Here is a 16,446-nt window from a genome sequence, read left to right as displayed (position 1 = left end):
TCTGTGTTCACAGATTCTGTGTTCAGCGTGGTGCTGAGGAGTGATCCTGAGCAGTACTCAGAGGACCATATATGATGCCATGATTTGAACCAGGGTAACTGCCACTAGAGATGCATGCAAGGCAAGTGCTCTCCCTCCTGTACCTTCAGCCCTTGAAACACCTTTTGCTGCAATCCAACTTTCATGCGACAGGGATGCCAAGAGCCCTCAACTGCTCTAAGTGAAGTCCCAGACATGTAAACGAGTGAAGAACCAGTCTTGGATATTCTAGCTTCAGCAAATGCCAGAGTGCAGAGGGGATCACTTCCTCTGAGTCCTACCCAATTAGTATGTTGATGAGCTAAACAAGTGATTGTTCTTGTGTTAATTGGGGGCCACACCTAGTGGTTATCAGAGTTTACTCCTGGCTCTGTGCTCAAGATGAGAGCTAGGAGCCTTCCTGTAAATCTACTAATGTTCTGATAAAACCAAACCAAGAGTCTGGAGACTATATTTTGAGAACTGCTCTCTACCTGAAGGTTAGCCGATCTATCTGTGTCAAATGTGTAAAAAGCTGCAGAAACCGGGACCAGAGAGAGACAGTGCACCAGGCTGGGCACATGTCAAACTGCTCACCTTCGAGGCGTGGGTTCAATCCCCACTGCATGATATACAGGGCACACAGCTGCGAGTAACCCCCAAACACTGCTGGTTATGCCTACCCGCTTCCCAAAGTAAGGAGTTAACATACGTGCCGCAACATAAACTTACAGGCACTGGAGAAACCCTTTTCCTTCTTACTCCTGGAGATTCCGACTTGGCTGTGCGACCAGATGGGGAGCTGTTAGGGGAAGGACTCCGCCGGCCTTTGGGCGCTGACGACGTGGCATTTGCCTGGGCCTCTGCCTGAGTCTCAGTGGCCATGTTACTCGTATCAGATCCATCTCCTTTAATAGGGATTGGTTTTACCACCTAAAATTGGAGGCATTCCAATATTATGGTTACAACGTAAAACTAATATTAACATAAGAGACTAAGCAATAAACTGTCTTAATTATGACATTATATAAGGACAATCAGAAAACACATCAACTTTTATTAGTATTAGCCATAAACATAAGACTAATTTTTCCCTTATAGATTTCAGTTAGTCTTTATCATCAGTTAAAAAAATATGATCACACCTGATTTTAGTATTGGGTACTGTATCCAAAACAACAAAACCCCCACCAATAAAGAAGTAATATTATTAAATAAAGGACAACTTCTAACCTATTCAACTACCCTGAAGTACATGTTTAAGGTTTTTTTTTCTTTTTTTTGGGTCACACCTGGATGCACAGGATTACTCCTGGCTCTGCACTCAGGAATCACTCCTGGTGGTGCTCAGGGGACCATATGGGATGCTGGGAATCGAACCCAGGTCGATCGTGTGCAAGGCAAAGGCCCTACCCGCTGTGCTATCGCTCCAGCCCCTACATGTTTAAGTTTTCATTTGTACTGGGGGGAGACAGAATCTTGAAAACATTCAGCACAGTTCAAAATACTCAAATAGCCTGATAAAAATTAAGTCATTTGCTCCTCCTGTTCCACTTTTTTGGGCAATGTTATAATAAATAATCTACATGCTTATTTTAGAAGCACCAGAAGCAGCCAGCAGTTTAAAGATCAGTATCCCAATTAAGCAGAATCAAGCAGAAAGTATGTATAAAAACTGCACTTTATATTTTAAACTCAGGGCTGTCAAAGTGAATCCATGCTGTGACCAAAAGGCCAGGCCACGTGACCTTAATACGAGGGGTGAACCCAAGCTCAGCAGGCCTCCTGCATTTTCCCCATGGGTCTATTCCCCTGGTGAAGTGCCCTGCTACCACAACTAACCTCTCTTCATGCGCTCTCTCACTCACACTCCCCTTCCTAATCATCACCTTCCAATCTAACTTCACCTGGTGAAAGTGTACCCATCTTTGAGGGCCTGGACATCTTTGACGGCAAGAGCATACCACGGGAAGCTCTTGCCTGAATGTGGTTTAGTAACACAAATTACAGCGCTAGCATCAATGTGTTAAAATCCTCTTTCGCCCAAACTCTCCTAACTCCAGCAGCTGGATATTCCCCCTCTGTAATGTCTTTATGGCTCTTCTGACCACTGGAGATATTCGGTACATAAGACACAAACTGCTTTGCGGTATCTCATGACTTATTTAATTTTCATTTATTGTGCATGATTCTTCTTTTCACAATTGAATTATATTTAACATGTATGACCATTAAGACTACATATGATCACTTGGCAAGGACTCCAACACATGCAGTAACCTAATTGATCTTAAAGAAATTTTCGTAATTAGTATTTATTGGCTTCAGAGACTTAAGACATGAACTTCCAGTAATGCAGCTGGCCACGAACTAAAATACAAACATTTCATAACCAAAATTCAAGAACAGTAGCTTATAGAAAATAGTTTAAGAGAATTACTATCTGTGTTTTTGCTCAATTTAAATCAGTTTGTTTTACTGCTCTTGAGTGGATTGAGTTACTTATATATTTTGTGTTAACCCCTTAACTGACACATGGTATGTAAATTTTTTACTTTTCTGAATACTGTTAGCCTTTATTTGCTGATTAATCTTCTGTTGGGTAACAACTTAAGAATTTTTTTTCTTTTTTAAGTTTTTGGGTCACACCTGGCTATGTTTAGGACTTATTCCTTTTGTTTTGAAAGATAATAACCATAGCAAGGGAAGAGCATGCCTGGTCTTCCTAACTAGAAATCTAGGCTTTCTCTCCTTAAATTTGAAATCTTATCTCAAACCATGAGTGTATTTCATCTTTTCCATTTTTTTTTGGAATTAAAATCCTTAAATCCAACATTAGCACTGAGACTTCAAATTGAAGTGGGAAGACAGCTCTAAGTGTTAAGCACCCATTAGGTTCTAAGTGTTAGGCACCCATTAGCTAATCCAGGACTTTTAGAGACTAACATTAGAGGGCAGTGTTGCTTCAAGCATCCCCTCTCCCGGCCAGAGCTGGATAAACATTAATGGCCGCTTCAGTCCTATTTTGTTCAAGTGGCAGAGTAATAAAGCAAATAAAACGACTTCATTTCAGAAGATCTGGTCCTGCTCACTGTCCCATCTCCCCTCTGCTTCCCCGACGGCAGGGAGCCCCCCCACTCACCACCGGGCCTCTCCGACTTCTCCTCTCCAGCCACTCGTGCTTCCAGGCGGGCATGCAGGTCGCCTTCAGCTTCTCCCTGATCATTCGTTCTTCTGGGCGATCGTCCATCTTGTGTAACCCCTTGAGTGTTTCTTTATTCTCCATATCACGGCTAAATGGAAGAATTAAGGAGAATGAGACTTGTGCACGAAAAAAAATATTTCTAAGAACAAATAGGACAACAGGGCTCTATTTTTGTTTCTTTGTTTCTGGGTCAAATCCATTGATTCGCAGGGTTTACTCCTGGCTCTGTACTCAGAAATTTCTCCTGGTGGTACTCGAGAGGACCATAGGAGATGTTGAGGATCGAACTCAGGTTGTCCAAGTACAAGGCAAATGCTCTACCCACTGTAACATCGCTCCGGCCCTGTGGCTCTATTTTACATATTCAATTGCCATGTAATAGAAAGACAACCACTATGAACTCTGAGCAATTTAAGCAAGATACAAAAATTATTGTGTACCACTCCACTGGTGAATGTATGATGTGGATGGTATTGAACACTGCCTGGTAACAGCAGGTTTTTTTTTGGGGGGAGGGCGTCATACCCAATGATTCACAGGGGTTACTCCTGGCTCTGCACTCAGGAATTACTCCTGGTCGTGCTTGGGGGACCATATGGGATTCTGGGGATTGAACCTGGGTTGGCCGCGTGCAAGGAAAACGCCCTACCCACTGCACTATTGCTCCAGTCCCTAGTAACGCACGTTACTAATATCTTTAAAAAGAAAGCTGGGGGTCATGCTTTGACTGGGGGAGCCCTCAGTGCCCTCACCCCAAGGTTCCTGCAGCACTGCCAGGAGCAGCCAACAAGCACTGCTGTATGCGGTCCCAAAACCAAAACATAAAATAAAAGAGTTTTACAAAGAAGATACAGGCTTACTAATATTAATGAAGATCTTTTGTCTCCAGGAAGTTAGGATCCTAAGATATTCAACACGGCTTTAATAAATACTCCATGGAGACTGCATTGTTTTGGGCAGGGCAGTGCCTGGGGCCACCATAGTCATACCTGGTGATGCAGCAGGGTCTTGTGACGCCAGGCAGAGAACCCGGGCTTTGAACATTCTAGCAAGTGCTCTACTACTGGAAAAACCTCGCTTACAAAAAGCCTGCATTGCTTTTCATTGCACTCTCTATCACATGGATGCCTATTACAGATATTTGATATTTTCCCAGTCATTGTTTAAGGGCTTCTAATGACCAAAATCAGTATGGAGAGAATGTTATGGCTACGCCTTTTCAGAAACAAACTAAGTAAGTACTTAATACACGAGGTGAAACCTTACATCTATGATCCTACAATGTTTTCCAAATTAGTAAGTTTATATTATCAGAGTAGCACTCTCTTGAAAAGGCATCTGAGGTACTGCATATATAAAAAGTAAAAATTAACTGGCACAAGCTTTTATACCTTTATTTCATAATGTGGAATGGCAAATCAGAATTAGATCATCTATAAGCTATCAATTTTTGAGAAATAATTCTACAAAGCCTAATAGGTACAGCATCCACTAACTAAAAAATTTATCCACAAGAGGGTGTAAGGGTAGGAGAGAGTAAGGCTGATAGTGGCATGGCCCGGTTTCAATCGCTGCCACCACCAGAGGTCACTCCTGAGCAGAGTCAAGAACAGCCCTTGAGTACTGCCAACTGCCACAGAGCCCTCACCCCCCTCAATTCACATGTGGAGAAAAGCAATACACAATCTACATAGACACAGATATCTGGTATATCAATAAAAATTTAAAGACACTACACTCCAGAAGAAACTCTTTTAAAAGTACTAAGCTGAAGCAGGAGGGATCACTACAGTGGATGCTTGCTTCACATAGCTGAGAAGTTCAATCCCTGGTACCACAAATGGTCCCCAAGCCCTGCCAGGAGTGATTCCTGAGCACAGAGCCAAGAGTAAGCCCTGAGCATAGTCGGCTCAAATCCCAAACCAAAACAACACTGTTAAGCTAATTTTAATAACAATTTTGAAAATTCTATACAAGTTACAAAATAGTGATCTTTGGATAGGAAAAGGAAACAGTCAGGGAAATACCACAGATGATTACAGTAAACTTCACTAAAAAGTCTAATTCAAACTCCTCAAGGAATTTTCCAGCTTAGCAAACAATAAAGCAGCAGTACCTTCACATAAAGGCGAAAGATTTATGCGATCTGAAGAGAAAACAGATAGGGCTGGAGAGAGAGAACAGTGGGTAGGGCATTTGCCTTGCATGTGGCCAACCCGGGTTTGATTCCTCCATCCCTCTAGGAGAACCCGGCAAGCTACCTAGAGTATCCTGCCCGCATGGCAGAGCCTGGCAAGCTACCTGTGGCATATTCGATATGCCAAAAACAGTAACAAGTCTCACAATGGAGACGTTACTGGTGCCTGCTCGAGCAAATCAATGAACAATGGGATGACAGTGCTACAGTGCTACCTTCAGATTAACAGCAAAACACTTATTTAAAACTATATGCGCTAGAAATGAAATATGCCGGTATTACTGCAGTAATGAACATGTGAAGGAAGTGGAAATCATTAGGCCAAATCCCTCTGTGCCGAGGAACACTATTTTCAGGAATACAAAGGAAAGAACATATATCATTTGGGATCTGCAAGTAGCATGAAGACTATACAGTCGAACACTGCCAGGATCTCACAGGTAAAAAAAAAAACAACCAAAAAAAAAAAAACACCTGTCACTGCTGGGTGTGTGGTTCACAGTAGAGCACTGCCTTGCATGTGTGAGACCCTGGGCTCTATACCTGGCACTGCCAACAAAGATAAAAAAAAAAAGGGACAGAGCTGCCACACAGAATGAAGCAAAATGAGGGATTAGGGAGAAGGAGAACAGAGAGGGAGAAAGGAGAGGGAAAGAGGGAAGGATGGGGCAGAGGGCCAGAAAATGGGGGTCAGAGGGAGGGGAGAAGAAAAAATGGGATGTGAAAGGAAGTAGGAAAGAGAGGAGAAAGATTTTTCCAAAAAGTCATCCTGCCCAGGAGGCTCAGATTCACGGTAACTGAACCACGGGGCTGTCTCCACTGCCGACTCTCCAAACACTTCCTCTCCAGTGACAAGCTGCCCGCTCGCTTAGGTTCGCAGGCTCCCTCTCAAAGAGATAGGAGCACAGTGGGTCTGTAACATCTTTATTTTTACACCAGAGGTTCCTGTACTCCCTGACAAAGGTGCTTATTTTCTTCCCTCTGGTCCTGGAAGCTGCTCCTCCCCATTCTGTTTTCAGTGTGCCTCTCTGACACTCCCCAAACACAGAGGACTCTTCCTTGTCTAAACAAATCTTTCCTGGATGATGTGGCCTTGAATCAGCACACACAAAAAAGCTCGCCTCTGTCCTTTTGACTTGTCTGAAAATGCTATAATCTTTTAAACTAACTTTTCTATGAGAAATAATAGAAGATGTGCAGACGTGTGGCTAAACTTCTGCACACACCTAAGACGATTTCTTTAGACTGTCTAGAATTGGAATTGCTGGGTCAAAATGCTCACCAACTGAGACCCTGGGCCACACTGGCCAAATCTTCAAGAATATGTATCTTTGATGAATAATGTGCCGGAGGTCAAGCTGCCAACTTCTCTGGCATAACTAGCAAGACTCGTAACGAGGGGAGAGTACTTCATCACAGAATCCAACCCAGGCTTCACGGGCCAGCAGGATCACTCCCCAGTTCTAAACCCTGAAGTAGTTTCCCTCTGGGCTTAGGCTTCCAAGAGTCCCATATGGTCCCCCGAGCATGGGCAGGAGTAATTCCTGAATGCAAAGCCAGGAGTAAACCCTGAGCATCGCTGGGTGTGACTCAAATTTGGAAAAAGCTCCCCCTCCCCCCAGCACAATTTACAACCATTGGGGTTGCAGACTCAATGAAATATACAGTAAACTGTATTTTATCAGGAAAATAATCAAGCCCACGCAACTTCACATGGCTCTGCAACAAAAACCAAACGGGGAAGGAAAAAAGTCTTAGCTACTCTTTTCTGCTCTAATCCTAATGAGTCTATGGTGTTTATTTTTTACAGAATATGTGTGTGTGCATGTGCATATGTATGAATGCAGGTATTCAACAGCAGAAAGTTGTCATTTTATCCAGGAATGTTACAGCGATAGGAATATTATAGAAAAAAAATCAACATAACTTCTCTTTCAAGACCTGTAGAACTTAATTTGCTAAAAAAACAAGCCGCTTCAAGGGTGGCATCTCAAAGGAATCAGCTGCTTCTCACCTATCTGAACCGCCCTGGTGCTGGTCATTATTGACTAGACCGGATTCTTGGAACTCTCGTCTCTTATGACTTTGAGGAAATAATTGGCTCCCTGGCTCCCGCCCCCTTACCTCACCAGCACCAGACTTCACACCCTCTTAGTGGAGTCCCCTTCACACCAGCACTGCCCTCTTCCCGCAACACTAAAATATTCTTCCTTCCTAAACACGCCACAATTACTTCATTGTCTCTTTGCCTTTACAGGTATTTTTTCCCCCAACAGGATATCTTTTATCATCTCATATGTCTTCAGTCAAGAATTTTTTTTTTTTCCTTTTTGGGTCATACCCAGCGATGCACAGGGGTTACTCCTGGCTCTGCACTCAGGAATTACCTCTGGCGGTGCTCAGGGGACCATATGGGATGCTGGGAATTGAACCCAGGTCGGCCGCGTGCAAGGCAAACGCCATACCCATTGTGCTATTGCTCCAGGCCCAGTCAAGAATTTTTTACCTTCATTCCTTTACAGTCAACCAGCCCCTCCCAGAATGCTCACATTAATTACAATACAGGACCAATGTGTTTGCTTAAATAATGACTTCCATTCTATACAGGGATCATGTCCATAGAGGTTTGGTATCCTACTTATTTTTCTACCAAATGTCACTACTGAGCCACAAAGGGCTCCCAGTACCCTGGCCCTCTTGTAGAGGTCAGACAGCCTCCTGCACCACGCCACCTTCCTGCCTTCTCTGGGTGGTGCCTGATGCTCAGGGCATCCTGCTTCCTACAAATGAACCCAGTGCAAAAACTTGCTCGATCTACAGACCCTCTAAAGGGACGGTGGTGTAGAGCTTACCAAGACCCCGCTCTCTAGGAGTCTGAGCACAAGATGCACGGCCAGGTCGGTGCTGAGAGAATGCTACCAAACAACAGCAAACAAGAGCAAAGTGAGTAGCAGAGAAGAGCAAAGAGAAACTAATCATAAGATAGATACAGTTATGAGAGAAGGGAAGGAATAGCAAAAGTATAACAAGATGGGAGATGTTCCTGGGTTCCCTGCTGGAGGATTAGAGCATTTTTGTATCTCACTGTGTGGGTCCCACCAAGTTCTCCAGAGGCCACCAGAGGGGCTACAGAGGAGGAGGCATCATGGATTCTTTGCACTGAAACAGACACTAGCACACCTGTCTTCCATGCAGTCCCAAAGAGAGGACGGAGTCAATGATCCCGTGTGCTGCCCTGGCACAAAGAGAATGCTGGATAAAAGTTCAAGAACAGAATCCTACCAAACATACAGTAACTTTTTTTTTTTTTTCTTTTTGAGTCACACCCAGCGATGCACAGGGTTATTCCTGGCTCTGCACTCAGGAATTACCCCTGGCGGTGCTCAGGGGACCATATGGGATGCTGGGATTCGAATCCGGGTCGGCCCTGCGTGCAAGGCAAACGCCCTACCCGCTGTGCTATCGCTCCAGCCCCCAAAACATACGGTAACTTTTTAAAACTTTTTCCTTAGCATATAAACACGGCGTTAGTCAACCACAAGTCACCTGGAGAAGTGTCAGACTTAGAAAAGATGGTGGCTACAATCCAAGAAACGCATTAGGTACTTCTCTCAGCACTGACTTAATTGCGGCATGGAGAGGTTGGGTTACAGACCCAGCTCAAAGAGGCATGAAGCCCAGGGTCAGGACTCTCACCTCAGTCAAGATCCCGGTCCACACAGGCCAGGAAGCCCAGGGTCAGGACTCACAACTCAGCTAGTCTGACTCCAAAGCCCAACAGGACAGGGCAGTGACCTTTCACTGGTGCTTAGGTTACTAGGAGATCTGATTCTGTTTTACAAGTCCCCTACACTGATACCTATTTGATGGGACTACAAAGAGATTTTATACATTTTTCACAGTGAATTTAAAAAAAAAATTTTTTGGGTCTCATCCGGCGATGCACAGGGGTTATTCCTGGCTCTGCACTCAGGAATTACTCCTGGCGGTGCTCAGGGGACCATATGGGATACTGGGAATCAAACCTGGGTCAGCCGCTTGTAAGGCAAACACCCTACCCGCTGTGCTATCGCTCCAGCCCCTCCCAGCAGTGACTTTTATATAAGAATTGAGGAAGCTGGATGGAGAGAGATGAATGGAAGGAGGGCATATCTGAGTACAGAGGGCCAGCGCTGACAATGACACTGTTGAGTGTGGCTCCCAAAGGAAACACATTTAAAGCAGCACATTGATTCTGTTCATTAATAGAACAAGGTAACAAGAGTGAATTTAATTACCCTGGGGCCAGCAAGACATCACAGTGGGTAGTGTGTGTGTCTTGCCTTGCACATGGCCAACCCAACTTCAATCCCTGCGATCCTATATGGTCCCAAGCCCTACCAGGAGTGATTCCCTGAGCACAGAGCCAAGAGTAAGCCCTGAGTACTGTTGGGTGTGGCCTAAAAACAACAACAACAAAAAGAAGATCATGACCCTGACAAAATTTTCTAGAAACCAATTGGACTTAACCTTCACAGGCATAAAGTTTTCCAGAAGAGCTTAGATTAAGGGTAACTTCACTTAAAGACTCTCCATTCTTTTGGTATCTAAGGAATCCCAAGGCAATCTAAAAAAATGGAGTAAATAACCTGGGACAGGCACAAATCAGAGCCAGCAACCGGCTCCTTCTGTGAAGTAAGATATAAGGTTGTTGCTGAGAGGAGAGGAAGGGAGGAGCTGTCTTACGGAACAAAATCAGCCCATTCTGAGATGTTAAATGTCAGCTTCCCAGGAAAAGCAAGCAAGAAAAGCCTTAGGAAATGGAGTGAGGCCTGCAAGCTGAAAAACCCCACCTCGGAGAGAGCTAACGGCTTCACAAGTGGTTCACCAGGGAGAGTTCCACAAGATGGAACTCATTCTGTTCCATTTTGTAAAGAAGAAAAAGGAAAAGTTTAAATAGGAAAAGTACAGGATTCAAACTCAAATATGAGAGACTTCATCGTTTTTGATTTCCCACATGGTGAAAGTCAAATTGAGTACTGGGGCCAGTGTGATGGTTAGGGCAGGCAGGGAGGAATAATTCCTCAATTCCAGGGGGAATCCCTGATAAACTGAGGGATGTGCCCTCCCCCACAAAAAAAAAAAAAGCCAACGAGTATTTATAGGTTCACAACTCACTGACCTAGATCTGAGGCCAACAAGTCTGTACGTCCTGACTGGAATGACTCTACTTTCCCGTAACATTATTTCTCCAGAGTGACATCCTCATTGGCAACTGCTGCCCTTTTCCCTTTCTGAGGATTAAATAAATCGTTGGCGAGGGTAATGCTTCCATCTTTACATTATGCAACAATTTTCAACATAACCCATTCCACTCAAGAAATAACAGCACAGGGGCGGGAAGGTAGCTTAGAGGTCAGGGGCATGTGCCATGCATGCATAAGGCCCTGGCTCAGTCTCTCGCACCACATGGTCCCCCAGTAGGCTGGGCTAAGCAGAACTGCATTGCTGGAGCTGGCTTTGAACTGCTTGACCCAGTTGGCTGAGTTCACCAAGAGTGGCCCCCAGCCCTCTTGCACTCTGGTACAAATTTTATTTATTTTTTTTGCTTTTCGGGTCACACCCAGTGATGAACGGGGTTACTCCGGGCTCTACACTCAGGAATTACTCCTGGCGGTGCTGGGGGACCATATGGGATGCTGGGAATTGAACCCGGGTCGGCCGCATGCAAGGCAAATGCCCTACCTGCTGTGCAATCACTCCAGCCCCCTCTGGTACAAATTTTGCATACCTACAACTTTTACATACCTACCAACAATCAAGACAGAGGATACACTATGGAAAAAGGGGGAAAAAAAAAAGGTTCTAGGCTGTTATGTTTCTTTAGTTTCACTTTTAGTTAAGTCTATTCAAGACTTTTATGTTTAATGGCACCATTATTGACCACAAATGTAGGAATATGCAAATATGAATTTGGCAAAGTTGCCTAACAAGTAAATCTTGTGAAACCAACAAATATCCTAAGGCTGGACAGATAATACAGTGGGAAGGGCATTTGCCTGGCATATGATCAACCAGGGCTGATCTCCAGCATCCATATGGTCCTCTGGGCATTGCCAGTAGTTCCTGTGGGAAATGCCCGAGTAACCCCCAAACCACCAGAAGTGGCTTCCCAAATAAAACAACAACAACAAATCAACATTCCAAATGTAGTTCAAGTGCTTCCAAAGTAAAGCTAAGGGCCGGACTGCAACTCAGCAGCACAGCACCTGCCTCGCACGTACGAGGCCCTGGCCTGACTCTGTGCTCTCCCCTTATCTGTGTGACTCCTGTGGTTAACATGCAGATAAAGTAAGAAAAAGAGACAGTACAGTAAGATCATCTAAATCACTGTTATACTTGTTGAATCAAAGCTAAGTACAAAGCAATAATTAATGCAAAACTTTAAGTTAGTCCTTAGTTGGGGCAGGAGAAATAGTATACTGGGTCGGCTTCTTGCCTTCCAAGTGGTCCATCCGGGTTCAGTCCCTGGCATACCATGTGGTCCCATGAGCCCCACCAGGAGCGATTCCTGAATACAGACCCAGGTGTAATCACTGAATTCCACAGGTATAGCCCCAAACCAAACTAAACCAAACCAAAAAAGGAAATTCCTTGATACATTCATGTTTCAGAAATGAAGCTGGTAGATTACAATAATGACAATACTCAAGTTCCTCATGCACCACAAAGAAATCAGTCTGAAATGTATTATTGGGGATGTCACTCAATATGCTCTACTTAAATGTAAAAAGAGATACATTCTTTATTCTAAATATAGTAGATGAATATGAAAATCAGTTCACAATGAAACTGCGTTTAACATATCAAACATGAGATAGAGACCATCTGCACTGATAGATGTGTAGGCAGAACCAGCAGAAGTTGGAGCTCATCCAGAGGAAAATAATTCAGATGGGCCAACTCTGTAGCAAAATTCAGGAGTTTGGTAAGCTGGTAAGTAGATACGTAGGAACAATGAAAAATATGCTGTGACTATTACAATTGGTAAGACTTTTAAAGCAAAATGAAACATGATTAATCAAATTGAGTTAGGTTAGTAAGGAAATGAAAAATTCTAGATCAAAATTTGAGATAAGAAAATAATTTTTAAAAAAGAGGGAGGGGTGGGTCAGGGAGACAGTCGAGTTTGCCTTGCATACGGTCTGCCCCAGCTGGATCCTTGGCATCACTGATGACTCCTGACCATCACCAGGAGTGACCCCTGGGCATGAGGCCAGAATCACTGTCTCACAAAATATACAAAAACAAGATTGTCATTTTACTACCCTTGACAGACAAAACAAATGGGTGGATTAGTTACTGTCACTAAAACACTTCTTTTTTTTTGGCTTTTGGGGTCACACCCGGCGATGCACAGGGGTTATTCCTGGCTCATGCACTCAGGAATCACTCCTGGCGGTGCTCCGGGGACCATATGGGATGCTGGGATTTGAACCCGGATCGGCCGCGTGCAAGGCAAATGCCCTACCTGCTATGCTATTGCTCCAGCCCCCTAAAATACTTCTTAAATGGAGTATTTTCCAAAAACATTTACTCTCTTGCTCATTGTAGTGCCTTCTGGCAATATTTACAAACAATACAATTATTACCTCTATCTTCTCATTCACACTATTCTTCTCATTATTAACTTGGAAACTCATTATTAACTTGGAAACAAGTTTACTGCAACCATATTTTCTGAGGGATTACAGAGGCATCTTACTGAAGGGCAACAGTCTAATTTCTCACTTGCTCCTTCCCAACAAAACCCAACATAGCTGCAACAAACCTTCAATCCTGTAGATTTGTGCTTTTTTTCTCCTCTTAATTCAGTGCTAAAAATTCCACTGTTTATTCCTTCCATTGTTGTGTCTTTGCTACTTAATGAAGAATCTTTAGAAACTTTTAGGGGATGTTATGAGCATGCTCTTCCTTACATGTTCAAAAGAGATCAGTCTGCAAGGAAAAGGATGCTTTTACAGTATTTGGCGACATATGTGTTTCCTTTCAAAAATTCCCCTCTCCGAAAGTGTTGGGCTGGGAATGTTTAAGACAACTGATTCTCTGCGCTTTTGTACTTCACTAAAGGAGCAGTATGACAGAATTCCTGCACCTTCTGTGGGGAAGTTCTCAGCAAGGCAGTGCGCCCTGTTCTACACGTGAGAGCCCAGGTTTGCAGCACACGAACACATGTGGGTCTTAGGCTCTAAAGGAAGGATGGCTGCTTCTTCATCACTTGGAGTTTATCAAAAAAGGCAAAGGAAAAAGCCAAGTTAGTATTACACTGGGGCTCCGGTATTAATTTTTCCTTGAGATCTTTTCCAGAGAGGCGACTACATTTGTACAGTTGATTATCTTGAAAGAAATATGGTCGTTTTTATGTAGAAATAAATATATGCATACAGGTGAACAAAGTCAATAAATGGGAAAGCGGTCTGTTAATTTAACATATTTCCCACTTTCACTGTTTAAGAAGTGGCTAAAGTTAAAAATGAGACACCCTGAGAATGCACCATCTATGTTACTTTTTATGAACTTGGGGACAGGGACACAGGGGGCACCCTACTTATGGTCCCCTGTGTGCCTAAAGGCATGGTCCTTGAGGCCCCCCAAAACAAAACAAAACCCCCAAAACTTAGAAAACAAGAAAATAACACCTGGACTGTTTCAACGATTCCCAGATTAACAGAAGACAGCGTGGAAACTGGAGCATGGAACCCTCTTACATCCCTGCTAGGAGAATCATTTCTTTCACACCCACTGCAATGGATGTGCGGCATTATTTCGATGGTACTTCCTTCTTCCTGACAGAAAGCTCTATAAGTGGGAGGCTTTCTTAACAAATGAAATTTTTTGCTCTTAGGCTTTTTATACTAGAAAACCACTCAATTCGATGATTTCGGCATTACTATTGTTACCATGTAAGCTCTGGGCTAGGAAAAAGATAAAAATATAAAGTGGGAGACAGAAACTAAAAATAAACAAGCAAGAAAATCATAGATTTCTCCAGGCACTAGGTCTCGTTTAACACTTCATAAATGCTGCAGGGATAGAGTAGTTCTCCATCCTTGATTTTACTGGGGGCTGTGGGGAGGGTTGTCCTTGAAAGAGCCACTGAGAAGGTTATCTGAACGTCTAAAAAAACTTCAAGGAATTATGCATCCATGCATCCAGTTGATGAAGGTTAAAAAGATTTTCTAAATAAATGATAAATGTTTTGCTTAAAATAATGTCCAATATTAAAGAATTTTTGATGCTACTTGTTTAGAAAGCACTAGATAAAATGTAGTTACCATTTATTTATCGTGGGACTGCTCAATACATCTAACAAGTACCTACCTATATGCATTAGGACCGGCTCAAAGGAAACGGGTACACAACATTCCTCACTCTCACTTAACATAGAAGTCTATTTTTTTTTTAAGCACATAGTACTTTTTTTTTTAAAGCATAACACTTGACAGAGTAACGGTTCTTTCAACAGACTGAGAAATTGTAACTGGATTATCTCTAGAGCCCCTCTGGTTCAAAGCAGTCAACATGTCTAGTAAGAAAAATCCAAACTATACAAACCGTATTAGTAGCATTTTATGTTAAGAAAAACATAAAACTTCTCAAACTATCACAAAATTAAGCAAATCTTTAGGACAAGGTTCCAAGAATTCAAAATGGAGGGAATAAATATCTGACAGCTAATCAGAAATCAGAAAGCCAAGTACAAATCTCATCTATCTGAAGTAGCCAGGATGTCTCTCTCTCTCTCTCTCTCTCTCTCTCTCTCTCTCTCTCTCTCACACACACACACACACACGAGTGTGCTCTTGCACTCAGTCCCCAGCACTATTAGACTTGAGTCAGTGGCAGCATAATGCTTGAATGAATGAAACCTGGGTTCGATTCTGGGAACGTGTGTGCACGAGAGCGCGCACACACACACACACACACACACACACACACACACACACACACACAGCGCCATTAGACTTGAGTAGCATCAAAAGCAGTACAGTTCTCAGTATTCCTGAAAGTGGCCCCAGACCCCCTGAGGGAGATCCACTCCCACCCCTGAAACCCACCCCTGACACCCACCCCTGACACACCAAATCAAAGAGTTACCAGTGAACTACTTACTCCTGTGAGAGACTTCAAGGAACCCAGAAAACGACAGCATTGGGGCAGCAGGTAGGGTGCTTACCTTGCACTTGGCAGGCCTAGAGTCAATTCCCAGCACCCCAAATAGTCCCGAAAGCTCTGCCAGGAGTGATCCCTGAGCTCAAAGTCAGAAGTAAGCCCTGAGCACCTCCAGTTGTGGCAGAAAAAGTAGGGGAATGGAAAGGGAGGGAGGGGAGAGGTCACTTTACTAATCAGCTACAAGTAGCACATCTTGCAAAGCAAGATGTTATTTGTAACTTTTAAGACCTCTTAAATGCAATTTACTCCTTAAGGGGGGTAGGGGGCTTGCTACTCTTTATTAATTACCCTGCTATTTAGGACCGAAGATTGATAGGTGTGAGTTAGGCAACATAAACATTTAATGAAGAATTAAACAACTTCTAACAAAAAACACTAGGGTTTTTTTTTTTTTTTAAATTCTTGGCTTCCTTTAAAATATGGCAACTCCTAACTCTTGTAATTGCAATTAGGCAAGAATTGGGAATAATTTAACAATGCTCTTCTGGCTCTTTAGTATCTGAGTGCCATACATCCTTTATTTTCCCCCTGTGTTCTCCCATTCAATCTCAGTGGCCACTATCAGACCAAGGACAGAGGATGCTTTTCTCCTGTATGTGTGGCAGAAACGTGGGCCAGCAGGCAAGCAACTGCTGCAGGCTATCCAAGGAATCACAACCCATTTTGGGGGTGGGGGGCGGGGATGGGGTGTTCAGATTTCTGTTCAGAATTGTAATACAAAATATCACCCTCTTGGTGGGTTGTACAATTAATCTGGCTATATTAGCAACTGGAGCGATAGCGCAGCGGGTAGGGCATTTGCTTTGCATGCGGT

The 16,446-nt window shown here is 43.4% G+C and overlaps 1 protein-coding gene across 1 annotated transcript in view; it reads right to left on the bottom strand.

Annotated features, from left to right (window-relative positions):
• Window positions 1–16,446, bottom strand: part of MAP3K1 (mitogen-activated protein kinase kinase kinase 1) — a 75,930-nt gene that overhangs the window by 32,541 nt on the left and 26,943 nt on the right. Inside the window, exons 2-3 of the mRNA XM_055143614.1 lie at window positions 3,161–3,311; window positions 751–951 (exon numbers count right to left, since the gene is read on the bottom strand). Of these exons, the coding sequence (XP_054999589.1) occupies window positions 751–951; window positions 3,161–3,311 (352 nt within the window). The remainder of the gene's footprint in view (window positions 1–750; window positions 952–3,160; window positions 3,312–16,446) is intronic.

Source organism: Sorex araneus, chromosome 1, assembly GCF_027595985.1.
Source record: "Sorex araneus isolate mSorAra2 chromosome 1, mSorAra2.pri, whole genome shotgun sequence".
In the NCBI taxonomy this organism is placed as follows: domain Eukaryota; kingdom Metazoa; phylum Chordata; class Mammalia; order Eulipotyphla; family Soricidae; genus Sorex; species Sorex araneus.
This window is presented reverse-complemented; position numbering and strand designations above follow the sequence as displayed.